The 23167-nt window shown below is 39.1% G+C and overlaps 1 protein-coding gene across 3 annotated transcripts in view; it reads left to right on the top strand.

The window, feature by feature from the left end:
• Positions 1–23167, top strand: part of STK32B (serine/threonine kinase 32B) — a 173505-nt gene that overhangs the window by 32469 nt on the left and 117869 nt on the right. For all 3 annotated transcript variants that reach the window (XM_074589075.1, XM_074589076.1, XM_074589077.1), the window contains exon 3: positions 4476–4627. In XM_074589075.1, coding sequence (XP_074445176.1) covers positions 4476–4627 — 152 coding nt within the window. The remainder of the gene's footprint in view (positions 1–4475; positions 4628–23167) is intronic.

Below are 23167 nucleotides of genomic sequence, written 5' to 3'. Positions count from 1 at the left end.
CACCTATTTTTTTAGCTTGAGTTAATATGAAAGGAGATGGAGCAGATGCTTGGTCGCTGCTCCAGCTGTCGTGGTTTGCTCAGGGGAATCTAGGAATGAATCCCCCTATTTCAAGGAAATTCCCTGGCAGTGTAAAGTCAAACTTATGACATCCATTCTCCAGCCTCTTTGTGTAAATCTTTCCAACTCTGCTTGTAGGCTAAGGCTATGAGCATTTATTTTTCAGACTGTGTGTAAGAACAGACAAGGTAGCAGTATTTCAGGCACACGTTTCATAGCAGATTTGTCAGTTCCCACACTGACTGTGAAACATGTAGCTGATTTCTGTCTTGTAGTCCCCCTATGCCTTGGTGAGTGTCTTCTGCCCATGCAGTGCCACAGACCGTTTCCTGGGCTGTGGTTACTCATGGCAGCTGTAGGTGCCCCATCCGATCTACTGACCTGACGTACGTGATGCATAAGATTATGATACAGGAGCACGGCTGAGGTGTGCACTCCAGCTGCCAGCTCTCCACTATCAGGGACCTTGCACAGAGGAGCTTTCTCTGGCTGCAGTTTTGCATCTCTGCTTTTTTAACGACCTGTCATGAAACCATATCCTGCGGTAGTTTGAGAAGTGTAAGTACTTATGTACCAAACTCAGACCAAAATGGCTTTACTGAGACAAAGTGCTCCCGCCCCCTGCTGTTCTCTCTGGACTGAGCACATGTCAGCCAGAAAGTCTTTTGAAGCTAGTGGAGACAGGAGAAATCTGTGTTTTGCAGCAAGTCAGACTTTTCAGCCATCCCTATCTTTTGCTCTGGGAAGAGCTTCTCTGAAGCTACCTATGGCTTCTCAGCCTACACAGCATTACACAGCTTTCTGCAGCAAACCATTAGCAAATTCTGACCCAGTTTTACTCAGCATAACCTTCTCACTTCACTTACCTAGGTCTGCAATAGCCCATGGGGCACTTTGTCACCCATAGCAGTCTTAGTGGCTGTATGACCTATTCATCTGCAGATCAAACTCAATCTGTAGTTGCTTTTTTCTTTGCATGTGAACCAGAGGAAATCCAAGAATGTAGCTTAGAAGTGGACCAGAATTTTAGCCCTGCAGTCATAATCTATTGGTTTTTCTATTGGTTTTCCACTGGTTCTGAGGGAAAGTGGCTCCAAGTCACACTTCGGTAGAATTTTTTCTAACCTGATAGTTTTGAAGGTAATTCATTGTTACCTTCTCCCAGATATAAAAAAGATACAACCCTGTGATAACAGGTAAGACATGTAGAAAAACCCTCTTTAGAAAGGGAATATTTTCACAAGTGGCTTTTAAAAATAAGCACCGTATAACTCCAAAGAAAATCAGTGGGGATTCATATTGCCTACCTTTAAACACGTACAACACAGATGCCTACATTCAAGCTAATCATCTACGGTCTCTTTAGAGGGACGTTAGAAGAGAAACCGCTCCTGTTGAGATGGTTCCCTGGACCTATTTAGACCCATGCCTTAGGTGGAGATGGATGTGTCTGTCCCTATCTGCTGACTATGAAGCTAGGTAGCTGTTGAGTTTGTGACACATTTGGTTTGAAGCATCACCTATAGAGACTGCTGAAGCAGTGATATCAATTTGAGCATGGCACTGTCTGGGCTTTGGTAAATGATATTCACAGAAAAATTGAAAGAGGATGTTTTAGTAATGTGAGCGTGACAGGCTTCCATACTGATATGTGTAAATAAGGCAATTCTGCACAGACTTCCACAATAATGAGTCATCACAGAATTTGTTTGTTGAGGTGCCAGAGCACCTGTTTGTCCCTATTTTAAAATTTAAACCATAAACAGAAAAACCCAATTTAAACATTTCCCATTAAGACTGCACATGTGAGGAGAACTGGAGGGCTTTTCCTTTCTTTCCTGCAGTAGTGGAAAAGTTTCAGCCCGTTGACGTCCCACTCCAAAGAGCTGGCAGCCAGCAGGTAGTAACATCAGGGAGGATCTCCACTACAATTCAGCACTGTTATGGCAATGTCAGTTTTTTGACAATAACATCAATATAGATGCAGCTTGTGTTTCCTGATTTTTAGCTACTTTAGGAAGTAGCTTTAGTATATTCATTAAAATCGCATTGATTTTGAAACCATGTTAAAAGTTGTGCATAGACACACATTACTAGAAAACGTTTACTATCATTCCATTTTAAAGCTGGTATGCTAGGCAAGCTTCTACTAACAACAGACGGTCTGTTTCAACTGTGTTGAATACCCTTGTCTTTACTGGCAGGTAAGAGAACCGAGTACCTTCTGGAGTCACAGCAGTGTTTCAAAACGTGTTTGCATTACATATTTAGGTGCTCTACATGATCCTAGTTTGCTGCATTGGTCGAACGTGTAACTCTCAGCTGAGTAAAACCCCATTCTCTCAGCAGCCTCACTAGTCAACAGTTCAACAGGGAGGCTTTTATGTAGTGGAATAGGAGACTTCTGCAAACACCTCAGTCTTGGCCAAGTTTCACTTGAAAATCATGCTGCAAATTCATGCAAGTGAATGAACTTCTGGACTTAGGTTCTGAGCCAAAATCCATAAACGTTGTATTTTATAATGTGATTCACTAAATTGGATTGTCCACATAATCTCAAACAGGAAGTTAAGAATTGCCCCTCCAAATTCTGCTTATACTTTTGAAGAGCCTGTGGAATCTTGAACAATTCATTTCCACCTCTCCATTCCAGTTCAGTCCCACCTGCTACCTCTTCTTCCCTCAAAAAGCCAACTCCAGTTCCCCATTGTTCCACAGCCTGGGTTCTTCCCGTATAAGTGTGAACCTTTAGCTATCTTACGGACATCACCAACATTCAGACTTTCCATAGCAGCCCAAGAAGGGAAATGAAACAAAACTTCGGTACTCACCATCGTGCAACATCGATGGGCTCAAGACAAAGCATTACCATCCGTGTTTTACTTAATTAGCAGAACATCACCTGATATTAGGAAAGGTAATTAGAAACTCTGCTTAATCACACCTTAGCATTATAGGTTAAAGGTACCCTATTAACTCCTCTCTGGTGTGGATTTGAGTTTAAGGACACAATTCATGGAAATAAGGTTACAGAGAAATAAATGTGATGACACCTTGTTAAAGTCAGAGGTTTCAGCTGTGGGAAGTTGCCTTAGTTTCTTCAGACCATTTCTGAATTTTGAGCATGCAAGTTCCTTAAAATTTTTGGTTGGCACCATGTTGTAATCTGATTTCTGAGCACTACTTTTATGGGTGTATGCTCTGTGTATATACCATAATTTTATGTGTGTATAATACAGGAGAGTGTATATGAGCATGTGTGCATGTACATAAACATACATACGAATTAATAGTACCCACACCAAGTGAATCTGGAATATCCTTGAATACAGACACTACAGAGTTGTGATACCTAAACCAGCCGCGTCCACTACATAGTCTGTATATGTCCTGACAATGAAAAATTCTGATTGGAGCCTATGGCTGTATCAGTAATATAAATGTTACGCCAAAAATAATATTTTCAAATACTGTTCTCTTGGCTGTGAAGGCACACTAGGAGAGTCACTTTAAAAAGTCCTGATCAATTAACAGTAAAACCTTTCAGAGCAGAAGTCTACTGAAGATATAGTTTTGCCCTATGTGTGTATGTAGGGCTGTTATGAACAGGGATGAGACATCCAACAATCTTTTATTTCTGTGTTGCCAGAAATCGTATTTAAAATGATGGTTCTTAGATGTGGTGTTTGTGCCACTCTCCAGCTTCATTCACAAGGTAAACTGCCATCATGAAAAACAATTCAGGCCTTACATGGGAGTTCTCTAAGATTTTCTTCCTGCATTTACAAAATTATTTGACTTTTTTCAAAAAAAGAAAACAAAGTTAAAGCAAAGAAATTTACTGCCAGAAACTAAATCATTGTAATGGTCTCTTGTGACTTCAAAAATATTATGATGAATCTCTGTACGAAAATTCTTTTTCTTTTCAACAACAATAATTAAGGGAGCATAATTCTGATATTTAGATGAAGTATTTAGCCTGGTGAACGTAGGTTATGTTTATGACGCAGTAATCAAGATGTATGTATTGACTTGTGGGAATGAGGACAATGATCGTGCATTTTCCCAGGCAGGAGGCAGTAATTTCTGTGATTAATTAAATAGCTTGTGATTTGAGCAATTGGACTGTATTCCTCCCAGCTTTACCATGCAACTTCTGAAAGTTATGCCACTTTTCTTAGTCCCTGTTTCTTCTTTTGCAGGGGTGGGGTGTTCTTCTGTTAATTTATTAATTACAATCTATTACAAAGAATCCTGCATAGCTGTAATGTGGACTTTCTGAAGGTGTTCTTAGGTTGTGGTATCCAGACCTGGAATATTGAAATATCATGAAAGGCTCTTTTTTTTTTCAAAGTCACCATTGAGTTTCCTTTCTGTAGGTATCAAAATCTGTCTTTTACTTTGCTGTCAATTAGGTGTGCATTGTACAGAAGAGAGACACGAAGAAAATGTATGCCATGAAATACATGAATAAACAGAAGTGCATTGAGAGAGATGAAGTTCGAAATGTTTTTCGGGAGCTACAGATAATGCAAGGCCTGGAGCACCCCTTCCTAGTCAATCTATGGTAAGAAAACCTTCAAAATTCTGTCAAGGATCTCTTGTTTTCTACTTATTGCTGAATCTGTTCAGACTATGGAAGGCTGGAAAGCTGAAAAGTATGAAAAAAATTTTGGTGACCTCTTTTTTTAAGGTATTTAGGTTTCGCAGAGGGTTTTATTTTTCATTAATATTTTATGGATGACCTTTTGCATCAGAATATTTAAACAGCATATTCATCTTTTCATTTCTGGTTTGGTTTCTCTCCAGATTGTTACAGCAGTGTATGGAAATGCATTGTTCTGTCCAGCTTCATAATTTCTTTTTGACAATACCTGGACTAAACATCTGTTATAAGTCTGTGGAATATCAAACCCTACCATTCAGTTAAAATTTATTTTAGCTGATTCAGAGAAAATTCAAAACTCATTTACTCTTAAAAAATGGCTGACATGGAACAGCAGAAAAACATCTTTTTTTCACCTGGAATTTCTCTTATCAGTGTTAGCCACCGCATGCCTTGGTCACATATGTCTGCGAAAATGTCGGTTAAGTAATGACTAGCTTCAACTACACTACCAACTTAAAATATTTGCTGGCTTTTATGTAGTGATAGTAGTAATGGGATGCAGACTTTTCCTCCCTTATCTAAAAATGTCCGATATCATTCAAAAAAAAGGGGACATAAACCATGATGTTATGAAAATTGTTCAGTTTGTGAATAGCTTAATTGGCTGCAGATGGTCACAGTGCAAACAGACCTTCTGTTTTGTGAGTTCTAGCTGTCTTACTAGAGGTCAATGCCTAACCTACAGTCTTTTGCCCATCCTTTAGCTCACTCTTGACCTGTACAGGCAAAAAATTTCTTGTGGCCAGCTTAGCATCTTTAATGAACTGAAAGGCAAACTATTTTTCTGGCTTGAGTTAACACAGCTTTAGTGTAATTGCACCCATTTATACCGGAAAACGATTTGATCCCAAAATTCATTCAGAAAGGAACTAATCATATATACATGTCTCAAGTGCTTTCCACTTGACATGAATGATCATACTCAAGCTAACCTAATATCCTGTTGGAGGCTTAAAGAAAAATATACAAATATTGTGACTGTAATACAAAAGTTTCTCAGTATATTTGAGAAGGTTCCAGCAACCTGTATGGCTGGGGGTTTCTTCACCAAAGATGTGGTATCTCTGTGCTTAAGAGCCTGTACATTTTTTTTTCATGCATTTGTCTAATCTCTTTTGAACTCACACAAACTTGTGTTCTTTAACAAGAGGTAGCAAAGATTTCCACTGTGTAACTAGACACTGTGCAGAAACTGTTATAGGTTAACATGATCTACAAGATACTTCAGTAAACATAACAATGCTGAAGGACTAAAGATCAAATATTTATTGTGAAACAAAAAGTGTACTAGATTCCAGTTACTGAATTATAATTAGCCAATGCATATTCTTTCTTGTTTTCTTTTTTAATGCTAAAGATTAAATGTGAACTAAGCAATACCTTAAAATGTGCCGGGTGTGATGATGATTTTTATTTTAAATAATTAACGTAGTCTTCTCATGCTTCTGAGATACTGTCACAAGATCTCAGGCCTCCAGTGTTATACTATGTGCGTATATGAGAAAAGTAGAAAATGAAAGAGAAATGTAGTACTCTGGAATTAACAAAACATGTCAGGCAAATAGGGCACTATTCAAGATTCTCCCGTGCACTAGCAATGTTCTATATTAAATGTCTCTAGGAATGCTTATAGTTGGCCAGTCTATCTTGGATGCTTATTAGGGAGAATCACAAGATTTTTCTCTAAAGGGAAGGCACAGAGGGTGTGCCTCATCAGATCACATAACAAATGACAGGTCACCTCCCGTGAATGCGGCTTGAATTTATCACTTGTGTTAAAGCTTGTGACCCAGCTCGGCAGCCAACAGTCCTGTCGCCCTGTCACTAAGGTTAGTTTTCAGGTCTATGGTATGAGACAGAACATGGAATAGTCTGAAGACTTACATCCAGATCTAAAACCAGTGCCCACATTCAGGGCTAGTCCTGTGAAGATATACAGTTTTCTTGTGCAACCACCCAGCCCCTGCTGCTTTAGCATCTCAGTGTTTTGCAGCCTGAGAGGTCCATGTACACAACATACTTTGGTTCTCCTTAGGGCCAAAACATGAATGTGTGAAGGTACAGCTAAGCTAGTAGGTGAAACAGCATCCAGGAACGTTCCAAGGTGCTGCCTTATGCAGCTGGACTGGCCCTTGGCACACGCCTGTCCCATACGAGCCCCTTCCCAAACAGCTCCTGGGATAGTTCCAGAGTCAGTGTCCCATGGATCAATGTGATGTGGCCAGCACCCTTCAGCAGCAAGGAATTCCTAGTAGAGGCATGAGCTGCTCCCTGCCAGCTGGCCTGAGTGCTTGGAAGTGCTCCCCAGCATGTTTCGTCTACTATGATAACCAGAGCAGCTAAATGAGAGTAGGAGATCCTGCTCCAGGGACCTCCATCCTTCCTGTTAAAGGTGGGCAATTGTGTAGTCAAACCCCAGATATATGAGACATTGCGGAGATTCAGGGACTTGGACATACACATTTAGAACTGTAGAAAATTTTCCAAAAATAATTTCATTGACACTTACTGTTTTCACCTGAAGTGTTCACCTCAAACATTACACATTCAAATGCCTAATGACCTGACTCCAGAGTGAGCTACTGAACTACTGGAGAATCTATATTTCACTCTGGGCTAGCACAGAAAAGGAAAGGCTTAAACCCAAGACTCCCCAGAATTAATCTAGCCTACCCCAAATAACTCATTCTTTATACCAGGCCCATAATATCTTTCTATAATTAGCTTTGCACTATCCTAAATGAATTTAAAATAGCTTCTGATGTATTTCTGGAGTGCAGACTGCAGTAGCGTGTTCCAGACCTCTGAATGCTCTATCTCAACTTTTGCCTGAATTTCAAAATGTTCTACACATTGTCTTCAAATAGTGACTTCTGTTATTGAATTGCAACAAGGGCAAAACACGAAAATTACAAGTGAACTATGAATAATGGTCACTTCTGTTCTGTTAACACTAAGTCATATGAATGTCTTAAACATATTAATTATATTTTATTTATTTAATAATTGAAACTAGATTTGTTTATTTACCACTATGAAAAAAGGAACACTGCAAGTTCAACTGGAATATTCCTTAAACATATTGTATGTGTTCCCAGCAATAATCTCTTAAAATAACAGCATTTTCATTGATTGTTGGTGAATTAGCAGCCTTTTTAATGTTTTTTTACTTGCAGTTTAGACGCATTAATAATTTGCATCAAATACATTTACATTGTAGCTGTAACTTATATTAGATGATTAGCAGGGATCCATGAGATTTCCTCTTATGAGTCAATTCCTGGCATACTAATGGAAGGAAACAGTTGAAGCTGCTTTTCTTCTACAGTAGTGGCAGCTAGATTTGTGTTTCATTTTTCTGAGTTAGATTTTTTCTGTTCATTTTTTTTAATTGCATTGTAAATGTAGAAATGGGCTGTAACAGGAGCTACTAACTCTATCTTCTTTCACAAACTGGAATATTAATTTAACAAGGAGTAGTTATGTCGTGGTGTACAGGCAATAAACAGCTGCAGCTCATGTAAATTTTGACTGGGCTGTTTTGGACTAGTCTGTCTTTCTGGGCTCTGTCACACTCTCTAAGGGTGCATATCAGTTTCAGAAATCCTGCCTAAGGTAAGACTTTGGTGACTAAAACTCGGAAATTCCGTCAGCCTAGTAAATTTAATTGTCATCTCCCTACTTAGCTGGGGTATCCAACTTCGATTTCCCAAAGATATTCAGAAGTAATTATTCTGAGAAGGTAAGTACTGATCTGCCATCTAGAGCTCTGCTGCAGCCCCCACATCAGTAGACAGTGACTGACACCCTGTTAACTAAAAAAACACTAACACTCCTAGACAAAGTCAGAAATTCAGTTATAGGCAGGACCCAGATGAAGATGAGTAGTGGTGCACAGCTTTTCCAAAATGGTTTAATTGTGGTGTGCGTGCATTTTACAGTAGGTTGTCATTGGATAAAAACTGAAAAAAGCCTTTGGATTAGGAACTGTAGCAAAGTATGTTTGCACGAAACACTTTGTTGGCTTGTGGTTAGAGAGTCATGTGGTCTGTGAAGAACTGGGGATCCGTCTGCCTGGGCTAAAGGGAGCCTAGAGCTCATGTCTCCTGCTGTCCTGATGAGCTGACTGCTTGTTTACTACAGAAAAGGTGATGAGAGTGCCAAGAGATTTGTTGATATAAATGTACCTATCTTATTTGCCCCTTGCAATCTCAGTGAAAAGTAATTAACTGGCTGAACCAGTCTTTTGGATGACACTCCAAAAGTCTTCAGAAAAAATCTCCATTTCTCCACTGATTTGAAAGGGAAATTAGGTACTTATTTTGGTTACATTATTCCTTCCCCTTGGTTCCACCTTCCCCTAATCCCTAGTTATATGAAGCAAGACTTAACCTTAGGTAGGTAGCCTAGATCTGATCTGCTGTCCTTTTGTCTGGAAGGTATATACATGATGAAAAAATTATGGAATTTTATTATCGAAATACTTGCATTTTTTTTCAAAGTATCATTTTCTGTAAGAAGAACTTCAGTGTCATCAAAATTTATTTTTTCACTTTTGGATGAATTTAAATGAAATCTTATTTCTAATTCAAAATGTCAAATCCCAAATCCATGTTGAAAAGCATATTTGGAGGAAATTCTTCTCATGACAGCCTTTTCATGAGTTTGTTTCATAAGACTGTCCCTGACCAGGACAGCTGATTTTCAAAGTTTAATCATCCAGACCTTCAAAATAAAATTAATATAGTGGCAAATCTCCCAACAACTCCTTGAACCAAAGAGAATACTAACCAAGAACATTAATCTTTCCCTGTGGAATTACATCATCAAAAAGAAAAGTTGGCAACTCAAGAAACAAACATGAAGACTGCAAAGTCCTTTAGTTATGCATAATAACTGCACAAAGAAGTAATGAGATATGGGTAAGCAATCTGTCATCAGTTAAATTCTCGTGGAGAGAAAGAGAAGAGGAAAGAAGGCAAACCTTCTGTAGTGGGTAATTCTACTGTCATCCATCAGTAACCCCAGCATACACAAGAATACAGAACAGCTAATACAAAACAAGGGTAGCGTCTCAACTCCAAAAGATCTATATTAAAAAGCTTTTTGAGGTTCATGCATCTTCTCTGAGCTTTATTAAATTTAACTTCACAATCTCAACTTATAAATCATATTATTTGAAGTATGAACTGTCTTTCATAACATCTGACACAGAAAAGAATCATTCTACTGTAACTGCTCCTAATAGCTTGGAGGATAACAGCGTTTTTCAGGAAGGGCTTGGGGTTGATTTATAACCTTCATTTTAGAAATGAAATTGAATAAATGCTTAAAGATATGTGAGCCTTGTAGCCAGCTTTATCACTGTTGGAGGCATTTCTGATAATGGAGATTCCTTCTTAAAATGAAAAGCAGTCCTGTTTTTTATCAGACCTTTTGTACGTCATGTGTATTTCAAGCATAGATGAATTAGCTGTAGAAATGTCAGCTCCTAACACGGTCCCACCTTGAACTACAGCGTGCCCCTCTAACATCCAGCATTTTATCCATGTTTATCCTTCTCCAAATATCTGTGTGTCCCCTGGGCAAGATGAGTAGCGTTCCTGAAAGGATCCATATTTTAAATATCTTTCTCACAACATGCGTTAGGACTGAGCCAAGAGCCACGTTACTCCCTATGTACCAATGTGGCCAGACTTGTCATTACATGACTTGTCTTCAAACATAAGTAGATCCACTGGCTGCTCTGAAAGTAATGCAGCTTATGACAAAAGACAGAAGTTTTTTGCAAAAAAGTCATGTATCAAAGTGGTTTCTCTGCTAGATGTGGAACAGAAAAATATGAAAGAAAATTTGGACCATTCCTCAAAACTTTTGGAACATTGAAGTGATCTTATTTTTAATAGTCTTGCTTAAAGGTGTTATATCCTTTTTAAATTGTCAGAACAATTTCAAAGGCGGCAGAGGGAGAAGGATGAAGATTTACTTTTGTCAGCTTATAGGTCGTTTTCCTAGTAGACACAGAACAATATGTTTGATATATTTAACAACCCATAAAGAAGTGTTAGCTGCATTCTCGGAGTGGCTCTATATTTTGATGTATTTTTCTTTCTACTCATTCTACTCATCAGTATATGGAAGCTGTATGTATTTCATAAGACAGATCTACAAAAATGCATTACTGCTACCAGCTAGAGTAAAACTAAGTTTCAAATCCAGTGACAACTGAGACAAGTGAAGAACACACATTGTAGCAAAAATGTTAATGCATTTCTGAATTCATCTGATACCCTAATCTGTCTTCAAAAGAAAGGCGAAGTAAAAAATGAGAAAAAAGAATGCTGGTGAGAAGAACTTATTTGTTTGGTCTCAAGTGTTGGATGGGTTCTTTAATGTACGTACGCGCATACACACATAACTGGAAATTATTACTTCTCTGCAAAGGTGCCTTTTTTAGAATAGACTGTGAGAAACATGACCTTGGACTGCCTCATAGCACAGCTCTGCTCCTCAGATTGGCATCAGAAATGTGCATAAACCTACAAACTCAGGGAAGCAAGAACACCTGGCCAAGTGTTTTACTGCTGGGTGGAGCTGAAAATAACCAGAGACCCCAAGCACCAAGAGGAGGTGGTTCAAGTTGGTCTTAGGAGACTTTGCTTAGTGGTTGCAGTGTTTTGTAATTTGTCTTGATATAGTAGACCTAATATGGAGTGAAAATATGTTGTAGGGGATGGAAAATTTATTTTCTGATATCTAGTATGACCAGCTTCCTGAGCTTCATGAGACTCCATAGTAAACACTGGAAGTCCACGGTCTAACAGAAAAATTACATGATAATTTTGGAAGGGAGCAGGGGGCTTGTGGTGTTTCCTGTTGATGCCATCACCTTGTTTTTTGAGGCTGACAGTTTCACAGTCCAGGTACGGGCTTTTCTGTGCCATTTGGTTTTGGTTCTGGAGCCACTGACATGTTTATTGTTGCAATATACCTTTCTTAACTTCTTTTGTGAATTTAGCTGAGGTCATGAACCCCAGGCCGCGTAATCCTGGGCCATTCTAGATATCTGATGAGCTCTAAGATTCCTTTCCCAGCAAGAAGAGATTGCAAATCGAGGGAGAAAGATATATTTAATGTCTTGCACGGGGCTTAGATGGGTGAACTCTTTTTGCTATAGAGGGAGCAAAGGGTGAGTACTTTCCTTAAATAGCTAGATCAATTCATCACTATGTTAATGTAAATCTGGAACAGGTAAAGATATCGAAGTTTTATAACTAAGATTGAAAAAAATGTCTGTTCTCCAGAGCTTTACAAGAGATAATGATGTAGGAAAAAGGGCAGGAAAAGGTGATGAGGCAGCAGGAAGAGTAGGATAATTGGAAAAAGAGAATGTAGGAAAGATTTGTCTTGAGTTGCAAATATTCAGGATATTTTTTCCATGGAAATTACGTTGGATTCAACACTGCCAGTTGGTAACCTCTGGATGCTTGTGCTAAATGAGTGTTAGCTGTAACATCCTCAATGACTGATGGATGCACAATCCAACAGTTACTTATTTTTTGTTGATTTTAATACCCTAAGATACTAATTGCCAGTATTGGAATAGTCTTGAGTCTGCCTGTATTGAATTGTGTTCTGGTGACTAATTGTTTCCTGTGAGAAATTGCTGTCACCTTGAAATACGTATCTTTGAACTTAACTTTAATATGTTCCTCATAAAAGCAGGAATCGACCTTTGACATAGTTTAAGTTTTGATCTTTTTTGCATCAAAAACTGCTGCCATAGATATTTCATCTCATGTATGTCTCGTTGCACGCTGTGACCTTTCTTAGCAGCCTGTCTTCTGCATCATTCTTACTGAGGCACAGACTTAATTTGCTGACCCATAATAAACTTTTCTCACAGAAAGCTTTCACTGCAAGAGGAATTTTATTATAAACACTGATAAATATCAAACTGCTGGGAAAAATAATCCCTTTTGTTTTAAGGATGTTCAATTTCAGTCAAGTTTGTCTGATGAATTTGTGATTATCGCCTCATTCTGCCTTCACAGGGGGATAGCGGCTATCCAAAGCAGACTCTTATGAGCTCAGGGTTAGTCTTGGCCATGTCTCATGTCTGTGGTGTAGATAGTCACAGTAACTCTCTGCACATTTGTGGCAGGGATGAGTATTGTTCCTCTGTGGCCGGAAGCAGAGCTCCAGTGCCATGGCAGGGGTATTCTCAGGAGAGCTTGCAGGGGAGCAGGGTTCCAGTGCTATCAGCCTAATGAGATGGGAAAGAAAGAAGAAAAACCCTTAGACATTGCTTCAGACTCCTCAATTGCCAATTTAGGCAAGGAATGCTTTTTTTCCCTTCTTTTTCTTTTTTTTTTTTCATTCTCTGCTTTAATGGTTATGAATGCCAAACATGATAACTAGAGTGTGTAATTAAACTGATAACCAAGGTCCTGTAGGTAAAGTGGTTCTCATAATCAATGACAGAATAATGAGTTCATCATGCAAATCTACTGTTTTCAGGCAGGCATGAGCAATTCTTACCTATGCTACAGAAACTGGGACTGCAATTAGCCTGTATTAAAAGCTCTGCTAAGGGTAGACTATATAAGATGCAGCTCAGCACCGCATTAACAAAGCTGTGGGACAGCCATCAGACTGCAAAACTATCTCAGATGTACTTGTAAAATTGTCCATAGACATCCAGAGAGTGAATGCAAAGTAGGTGATCATTACAGAATAAAAATAAGTGCTTAATGCTTTCACTGCAAAACTTCAATACTGAACAGATCCTACAAATCTACACCTAGTCCAAAAATGTTAAAGTTATTCTTGGAGACTATTGGTGGCCTAATATAGCTTGGAAATTATTCCTAGTAGTTTACTTTAGAATATATTCGAGGTTTTAGCAATGATATTTTTAGCTCAAACCAGAGATGAAACCAGATGATTCCTTTTTATTTATAACAGGTTGATGTAAAGTCAGTGCACCAATATTAAAAACAAACAAACAAGAAAAGCCAAGCAAGGAATATCAAAATAGTAATAATTAAAGTAATATCTGTGTGCTTCAGGTAATATATTATCTCTTCAGGTCAGATCTTTCCTTTTTACTTCTGCTAGAACACTACGACTATTTTTCATGTTGCCAAATATTAGAAGTTAGGGACTTTTTTAGCCAAATATCCAAAAGGACAACACAGAAGACAAAAGTCTAGCTATATAGATATAAGAGGTGTAAATAAATAAATAATAATATTAATCTTGAGTGTTAGGAAAAATTTAAACTTTGCAGTGAAAGAATTGCATCAAATAGAGTGGATTTAAAATGGCAAATGGGATTGAACGAAAGCAGGAAGTTCTGTAATGCATTATAGTTTTAATGTTGCCTGCTTAGGGGACCCTTTGCCTTGGTTCATTAAAATTTGTCAAAGCTTTTATTATTTTAAAAGTTGACTACAGATTTTTATAGCGTAAGTGTGCACTTAATTCCATTTTATTGAACTAAAGAGATATTTATTGTACTTGTAAAGTGCAGTGAGAAGCTGATACTAAGACTTCAGAAAATGATTAACGGTGTCTTGTTTCTAAGTTAATGACAGTTTTGCAGTGTAAAGTTCTCATTAGAAGAGACTAACTCTCATGTTTCATAAGTACATGCCACATAAAGGAGGATTTAAGGTTCCCTTTCTACTGATGTTGTACTTTTTACAAACTGTGTCCTGACCAAGAAAAGGTCATGGGCTGTGAAGAAGATGACTATTTACATTCCTCTGTAAAACAGTTGTGGCTAGGAGGAAAAGGACTTCTGCCTGTCAAATTCTCTCTAACTACCTAAAGCAGGACACAGAAGGTAAATTCTTTCTTGCAAAAAGCCGAGCTGGTGGGATTGAATGCAAACCAATATGCAAAATGGAACTAGCAGAAGTAACGCTTCTTCTTGACCACGGCTTTCACCGGCTCACCAACAGATAGGTTGAGAGAAGGGCAGGAGAAAGTAAGAATGCAAACAGAAGTGATAATGAGCCTGGTGAGGGATGTGAACTGTGGGATGAAAGGAGAAGGCATTTTTACCTTCAGCGGGTACAAAATCTAACCTCATCAGAAAATTTAACCAATATTGGTGCATAAGTCAGATTCTTCAAGGTCTGAACTTCCTTTACTGATATTTGAAAATAAAGAAAGCGGAAGAGGAAGTCAGGTTTTGTTTCTCAGGTCTCTCCAAAGAAGAGGACAGGTGACCTATAGACCTCTGTGCGTGCTGTTCTCTCTGTGGAAGCTGAAAGCTTGGCAACCATTTTAAAAAAACATAACCAAAATATTTTGTTCACCTTGAAATTGAACACTTCAAATGCTCCCTTGAGTAAAATATCCTTTATTTGAAGATAATATTCAAACCCAAAATATTCCTTCACAGAGAAAATAATTTTTTAAATGACAAATGGTCAAATTATATGATAAAAATGGAACAGCATATTCTAAGCTGTAAACATTTAAAAGGAAGTTAGTTTAGGAGTTAAGCTTCATAAGGCAATAGAAAAAAGTAGAGATACAGTTTACAAGTTAAGATATTAACATCTGAGAAGGATAAAATATGTTATGCTGGTCTCAAGTATTACCATTATTAATATTTTTCATCACTTAGTAAATGGTGACATCTGTAGTTTTGATAGTACAGTACTTCATTCCTTAGAGAAGGGTATGCATTGCTTCTTTCCAGTCAGTACAACCAGCCCTATATAAATGACATGACAGGTAGTACAATTTTCACTTCTTGAAAGAGCTTTACTGGATGATCCAGGGTTCATAAGTCAACACCTGCATATTTTTACTAGATCTGGGAAGCCTGGTATAGCAATATCTTCAATTTGTCTTCAGCCATGGTCTAGCTGCCTGCATTTAAATGGCAGCTGTAGTGAACTATGGGCTTAGACAAGCTACCTACGGTTGTGCTATTACTATTCTAAAAGCCTTGTGGCACCTGGAGTCTAATAAGGCTCCTATGAAATAATAAGGACAAAAGTCTGATTCTGATCCATATTTGGGATCAATAAATTACAGAATACCAGTGTACATAATAATACAGATACCGGTGAAACATAAGGTTTTCTAGCATTTGTTCAAGCGGGAACAAGAATTTTAGCTGTACTGAAAAACTGGCAGTGGTCATTAGGATAGAAATATATAGAAAGATTGATAAGGCAGGCTTTTAAAAAGGAGTGGAACATTGAAAATGACATTGTGAGCATCTAGAGTCACAGAGAGCGACGTGTCTTTGGGACTAGCTGTGAGGCGGCTGCCTCACGTACACGTGTTATCCAGAAATTAAGAGCTCTTCCTCCACATTCTGCTTAAAAGGCTCTAAAATGAGCAATTTGCCAGAGCAGATCAGTGACCAACAGCCACCCCAGCAGCCTGGGACAGCTGAACAGCACTACATGATTCGCTCAGAGTGGCAGGGGAAAAAATACTACTTTTATGACTCTCTAACCCAGTTCAATGCTGAAGAAGAAATTGAACTTTTCTGTTGACACTGCTGTGGCCGTGAGCTTGTATTTAATTTTCCTTTGAGCCCTTAAACAACTGCTTTGTCTGCTCACCAAGGTCTATCACTCACTTGTGACACACAGAGAAGTGCTTGCTCAGATGCAGTCTCCTGGGTTTCCTCTCCCAAGTCGTCTGGCTGGCAGTCCATTTTGTTTTATGAAGGCTGTTGATGTCTGGTGAACACTTTAAAATGGTTTATTTTATTTCCTGAAAAGTGTCTGGATAAACGCAAGTATTTTTTAATGTCTCTCTCTTTCTTTTTCCTTCCTTCCTTCCTTCCTTCCTTCCTTCCTTCCTTCCTTCCTTCCTTCCTTCCTTCCTTCCTTCCTTCCTTCCTTCCTTCCTTCCTTCCTTCCTTCCTTCCTTCCTTCCTTCCTTCCTTCCTTCCTTCCTTCCTTCCTTCCTTCCCTCCTTCCCTCCTTCCTTTTCTTTCTGTAAATAGTTCAAGAGTATCTTATGATCGGTTTAATAGTGTTTTGATACACCAGCTTCAGGATGCCCCATCAATAAATATTGAGTTGCCTGCAGTTCCTTCTTTTGCTGTCCATTTAGTACAACTGATACCACATGCACATTAACTGCATAATTAGTGGTAATGGCTGATACTCCAATTCAGATGAAAAAACATCTTTAATTAGCGTTATCTCAACCTTTGACAAGTATAGCCTGCTTTAATGACATCCTATATTCATTATTCTGTAACTGTTCTAATGAACAGTTTCATTTTACACTCTAGAAAGTAACTTTTGTTTGCTTTTATCTCTCTTACTCAGGAGACATCTGAAAACTTAGTGTGTCACCAAGGCTCTTGTGCTCTCCTGAGCTGTCTGTGCTCTTTCCCAGAGACAAGAGAAAAACGGGACCGTTTAAATTGTTGTCCTGCCTCTGTTTGTGCGAGGAACCCTGGCTGAACAACACCTTCTGCAGCCTCGCAGGCATACCCTGGGTTTAAGATACGGGACACAAGAAACCAAACACTGCTGCTAAGTCAGTAGCAGTAATGGAGCTGTCGAACGCAATTGGGCTGGGGAGCAGTGCTGTGCGCCGTGTTTTCCAGCCCTGCGCACAGAAAAGGGCAGGAGTCACGGCCGAGGCTCCCAGCCCAGCTGATGGCACGGAGCAGCTGGCACCGGGGACCTGTCACTGCCGCAGCCAGCCCATTTGGTGGTGCATCAGCAGAAATCAATAATGTTGCCTGCTTAAGCCCTTTTTTCCCCGTTTAATCAGTCACGTGTGAAGCGATTCAGTTTAACCTTGGGAAGATGCTTTGTTTTATTAATTCATAACTCCCGGAAGTGGAGGATGTATAGTTATAGTGAAACTAAATCATAGTGTCCAACAAGCATCTCCTTCACTGAGACGTGGTGTTTTTGTCACAGTCTACAATCAGTAGCAAAGACAAAACCCTATAACTATCCATTGATTAACCTGGGAAAAAAAAGTATTACTTTTAATCTCCTGTATTAATTACTTGGAGAACTTGATTAAACAGTAAAAAGAGAAGTCCCAATTAAGCTTACAGGACTTTCATGCATGCTATCCTCTACCCTCTTCCACATTCTCCATGAATACAGAATTATTAACCTGAAGCTGCAGTGGGAGCATAAAAGTATCTTGTGTACCATTGCGCCTGCAGAGCCGCCTTCTAGGGACCAGTCTAGAAAAGTAAGACGTGGTGGTTCCTACCTCTTCTAACACTGAATCCTTGAGGAAAAATCAGGTCTGGAAGTGCAGCGATATCACTGTACATGGATGAAGGAAAGAAGGCAGGTGACAAGGTAGTGTTTAATGAGGAGGGATCCTGCTTTCTCCACTGTTTCTTTAACACCCTCTCACCACTATCCTGATGCTTCCTCCCTCTACCGGTGCCCACACCCTGACATCTCCTCTCAAGGCAACCTGACAGTGCGTTGCTTCTAACTCAGGTTGGTTCTTGCTCTTGTGGAGAAACTGCCAGGCTGCAGGGATTAAATGAAAGAGTAGTTCAAAATGGCCTTTTCTCCTTTAAATCTAGCCCTCAAAATATGTCATCTGGGGGGTAGGGGAGAGGAGGGAGGGACTCCCTTCTATCCATCTTGTACTTCTGATTTATTTCTCTTTATATATATATTCATATTTTTATAGGAATACAATTTTTTCGAGCAGAAATCCTTTAACTATGCATTTGAAAAGCACATTTCGGGTGCTGCCATAATGTTACAAATAACAGCCCCAAACAGAAGATGCATGGGACATTAATTAGGTTCCATTGTTTCTTTGCCTTTAATTTAATGTAGGTTTCCATGACAGCAAAGAGAGACAAATCAGTCAAAGTCAATAGTTAAAATTCACAATTTGCATTCTGGTCACTAGCCTTAAAAATGTGATGTACATTTAAATAATTAGGTTGTCTGAGTGTTTGGTCACATGTTATACTGCTGTCTCTTCATTTACAGCAGTCTTCTGTAAAAATGTAAACTCTTATGGGAGGTTGTTCTGCAATTCTGACTCCTTGCTATTTACGGAGTAGTCTACTCAAATCCAAAAAGGGTTTTTATCTTAACTAATGCAGGAATAGTAGTAATAAAAGCAGGGTGGGAGCTGTTATGCTGTAGCCTAACTACATATTTATATGAAAGTTGTGTATAGAGATGGCTGAAAGTAGTTTTAACTGAAAATTTAACAGAAAATGGACTGTTGATTAAAATCTAATTTTTCTCTTTCTTCTAAATGTCTTACTTCTAAATGTCTACTAGGAAAAACTCAGAATATCCAGAAACATCTTGATTCTCTAATGCTGGCCTCAATTCTGCAAATTGTAGTCTGATGCATTTGCTCACTGTTTCATTCAAGAGGCAAAGACAAGAGGAGTTTAGGCACACCCAGCAATTTAGTTTGCATACATTTACATATTTTTTTTAGAGAAAGCTTGTTTCTTACTATAAGAAACGTCTAGAAAAAAAACTTCTTTAAACACATGTTTCTATTACTGTTCTTAATCACTAACAGTAGCCTGTAGCACAGGTATTTAAGAAAGTTGTAGGTTTTCCTATGTAGAACTGTAAAGAGGGGAAATATGAAGTCATCGTAAATTTTCTTAAATTCTGTCAGAGGAGAAATTCAGTTTGAATACTCTCTTGCTGTCAAACGGATCCGATTCAGGTTTACAAAATACGGCAGCCTTCTCCAAAATGGTCAGCTGACTTTGTATGAACTGTGTCTCCCACTTTAAACTGCTATTTCTGTTTCGTGCGATGGAAAGCACTGACATATTTTGTTGAAACACACACATGCAGAATATCTCTTCCTATTTTCAGCTGTCTTTCTGGAGCACCAGCGTCTGTGAGCATATCTCCTAAAATAGCTCCAAATGTAATTAAACATGAGGTGTTGCATCTGTGTCTCCTTGGCACAAGCCAGAGAAGCTGCTGCTTTTTCTACGAGAAATTTGAAGCAGCATAACCTTCAAAATACAAAAGTTAGGGTCAGACACCTGCAGGGCAGTTGTCACGTTTTATGACAAGCTGGGCAAAAGTGCCCTATTCAACTATTCAGCATGTGCAGTTGAAAAATACTTAGCAGTGTCTGGGAAAAGGTGGCTGACCAGTCTCTGACTTGATAAGACCCCATTCTTGGTGGTATGCAGAAGCTGATCAGGCCGTGGAAGTTGTGTGCTCCACCCCCTCCCCAAACACCCCCAGCCTCATCCTGAGTCCTTTTAGAGGTAGTCTTACGGATGTCTGTGAAGGTTCAGGCAAGCGGCTGCAGTATGTCCTACAGAGAGCAAGCCTAGATGCATACCCGCCCTGCTCCTCCAAAGTGGTGATGTGCTATGCATAAGAAATGGGATTTTGTACCTTATACCCCTTTCTGCATATAGGAGAGGTCACATCCCAAATGGTAGAAAACGCTGCACAACTTAAAAAACCAAACCCACTAAACAGCACAAGGATGTATGCTCTGGAGGGGATTCAAGTGGTGGAAAGAGAACGTGCCTATTTCCCTATAAACTTCCACTGAATAAGAAACAGTGGACTGGAGTAAGTGGCTGGTTATAATTTACCTTTAAAGAAAAATACCAGGCAAAAAAGGATTTATTTAAATTCTGCCTTCGACAATTACAAGGTCCACTTTGTACAAGAAAGGTTTGCTTTGGCAAACCTGTTACTACTGTTAACATTTTAGGAAAGCAAATCATTGGCTGCTGAAGAAAACAAGGCATTTGTAAAGCCTGAGGATGGATGTATGGATGAGGTAGCTACGTGAAAAAGAAAACTCTGAAAGTGGATTTGATGTGTAAAGATGTAATGAGAGTAAAAAGAATCACAAATGAAAGCCCAAACTGAACCTCCTGATACAGGATGTATCAGAGAATTAGGTCATTACAAAAATGGCTGGGTTGAATAGGAGTCTGATTACAGTGGTGACAGCCTGCATTCAAAGAGAAGGAATTACAGGAGAGTGTTATAGACTGGTTCATTTTTTGTGGGGATACTTGAAAGCCTCCCCTTTGGCTCAGTTTATTTCAGAGTAATTCTGCCTCTCCCTCTAAGTACTGCTGACATAATCTGAGTACAAGACAAACGGAAAGCAGAAATAATGACAGTGACAATGCTAATGGGGCTTTCTGGAAATGAATAAATCTTGGAGATGAAGGATGGATTAACTTTTTGTCTGTAAAGGGGTACGGAAAGAATATCTGGAACCCTGTTCTGCTGGATCTAAGAGACTGATGTGACAGCAAATATGCACAGAGGCTCTAAAAGGTGTGGTAGTGTGGTGCATCTGTGAAACTACCACAGAGAGCACAAGCTCCTCTAGTCCAACCACTAACATTCCAGGGTGGTGGTGGTGGGAGAAACAGCACAGAATGGGGCAGAATCTTTTATAAAAAAAGTAAATACAATTCTAGCAGCTTTCAAGTCAGACAAGGTGTATAGAGTGCTACAGAGGCCAGGGAAATGGGGATGCCTCATATTTAAGCTAAGAGCATATTTACTATGAAACATAAATATGGTATGGAAGGAAAGAAATATCCCAAACAGTTAGGAAGCAGGAGAGACTTAAGTACTCTGCAGAAGAAGCATTTTGACCCTGAAAGAACCAAAGTTTTGTGGTAACTTGAGAGTACGAACAATCATAATTCCAGTAAGTGGTACCTTCTCCTGCAAGTAATGCTGTTTTGGCCTCTGACATGAACTAGTGTAAATATCTCTTAAAGACTATTTTGTCTTGACTCCCTTCTTGTTTGACAAAATGAAGAGAGAAAATAGGACAGCATAAAATGTTATGTGAATGGCATGTACAGTTATAGGCATGTACCCGTGCCTGTAACTTCAGTAACTCCTAATCCTTGCAGAGGCTACTGTCAAGGAGGGCTTCTGTAATTCCCCCCTCAGCTCCCTCTGTGGTGTGGCAGGCAGGTGGGAGGGCTGAGAGAAGAGCTCTTCAGGAGGAAGGAAGAAGCTTCTTGACTTTGGAGGGGGGGGAAAGTTGTATGATGGAGTGAGCAGGGCATAGCTGCAGTCTAACTCTGGTGGGAAAACTAAGGGTTCTGTGCCAAAAATGGCTACATGCTGGAAAAGACTTTTTTGTCTGTTTTTTTTTTTTTTTTTTTAAGAGGCTTTTATATACCTTTTGTCCTTTGCTTTCCAAAGTACGTACACCTTGTATTTCACACATGAGATCTACTTATCAAAGCACCTCACGAACTCACAGGAAAAACCACCTTAGACAACTGGACTAGGGTTCAGTTTGGGTAAAATATAGGGTGGATTCCTATTTTAGGTGGGGTTTTTTTTGGGGGGGGTGGGGGGGGTGTTTTGATTTGGTTTTTGTTTTGTTTGGTTTTAAGTTGCGAGGAAAAAGATGCTGAAAAGCTGCCTTCTGCTTTTCAGAATTCTTAGGCTAATAAATGCATTACATTCTTCACTGTGGAAGACAAAATTTTCTATCCAGATTGGCAATGCAAATATCCTTCTGCACTCAAGTAATCATAAACTTTCCTTCATGACCTTGAGAAAACTTAGCTAGCTAGAGTTCTTTCTCGTCTTTTGAGTTTGAAGTTGTCCTCTCATGTAAGTTGTAGTGTGTTGTTTTGCAGATGAGCTTTTTTTGAACTAAGAATTCAACTGGAGCTAGCACTTCTTCCCTAGAAAAACGTGAGGGGAAATAATTTCCAGTATTTGAAACTGCTGGAATAGCATATTTTTAGTAAAGAGGCCAAAGATTCAAGGTTTTGTTTTCCTATAGCTGTTAGTCTTCCAGAACCCACGGGCTCATTAGTTCAGATCACTTTTGATGGCAAATGAACTGAGATGACCCAAACTGGGATGTATTTGTCCTTATTACAGAAATTTAAAGTGATCACGAAGAGGTAGATTAATTTATCCATAGCACAGGAGTAAATGCCAGTCTTTTTTGGAGAAAGATGAAAAATTTTTGCAACCACCTGTCAATAGCAGAGAGACAGCTAAAACATCTGACTGCATTTTTATAAGTTCTTATAGGCTGTGTTTGTATTAGCAAGGAGCACACTGCTTGCCCTCTAGGAAAGGATTTTTAGAGTAAAGCAGTTTTTGCTGAGGTTCTAAGATCCATGCTGTGTTCATTTCAGGGTGTTTTGCTTCAGAGTAAATCTAGTCTGGGCCTGCGGACTGAGCCCATGGTGTGCACTAGGTACATGTCTAAAGAGCATCTTCCAGTTCCTTCCAAAATGAATCGGCTCCAAGACTGCTCTGGAAAGTGTATCGGACCACAGTAAATGGGGCTGTAGGGAAAATCACTTCAGAAGTATGCTCCTCGCCTAAAGTGTTGGTTTAGACACATTTTGTGCTATCTCCTGGATGTCAGTAGCTCTCAATATAAGTGTTGAGCTTCAGGCTTATGGCACTTAGGAGGCATTCAAAAGCACAA

The sequence above is a fragment of the Larus michahellis genome, chromosome 5, assembly GCF_964199755.1.
Source record: "Larus michahellis chromosome 5, bLarMic1.1, whole genome shotgun sequence".
Taxonomy (NCBI): domain Eukaryota; kingdom Metazoa; phylum Chordata; class Aves; order Charadriiformes; family Laridae; genus Larus; species Larus michahellis.
Note: the sequence above shows the minus strand (reverse complement) of the source record. Positions and strands in the feature narration are given on the sequence as shown.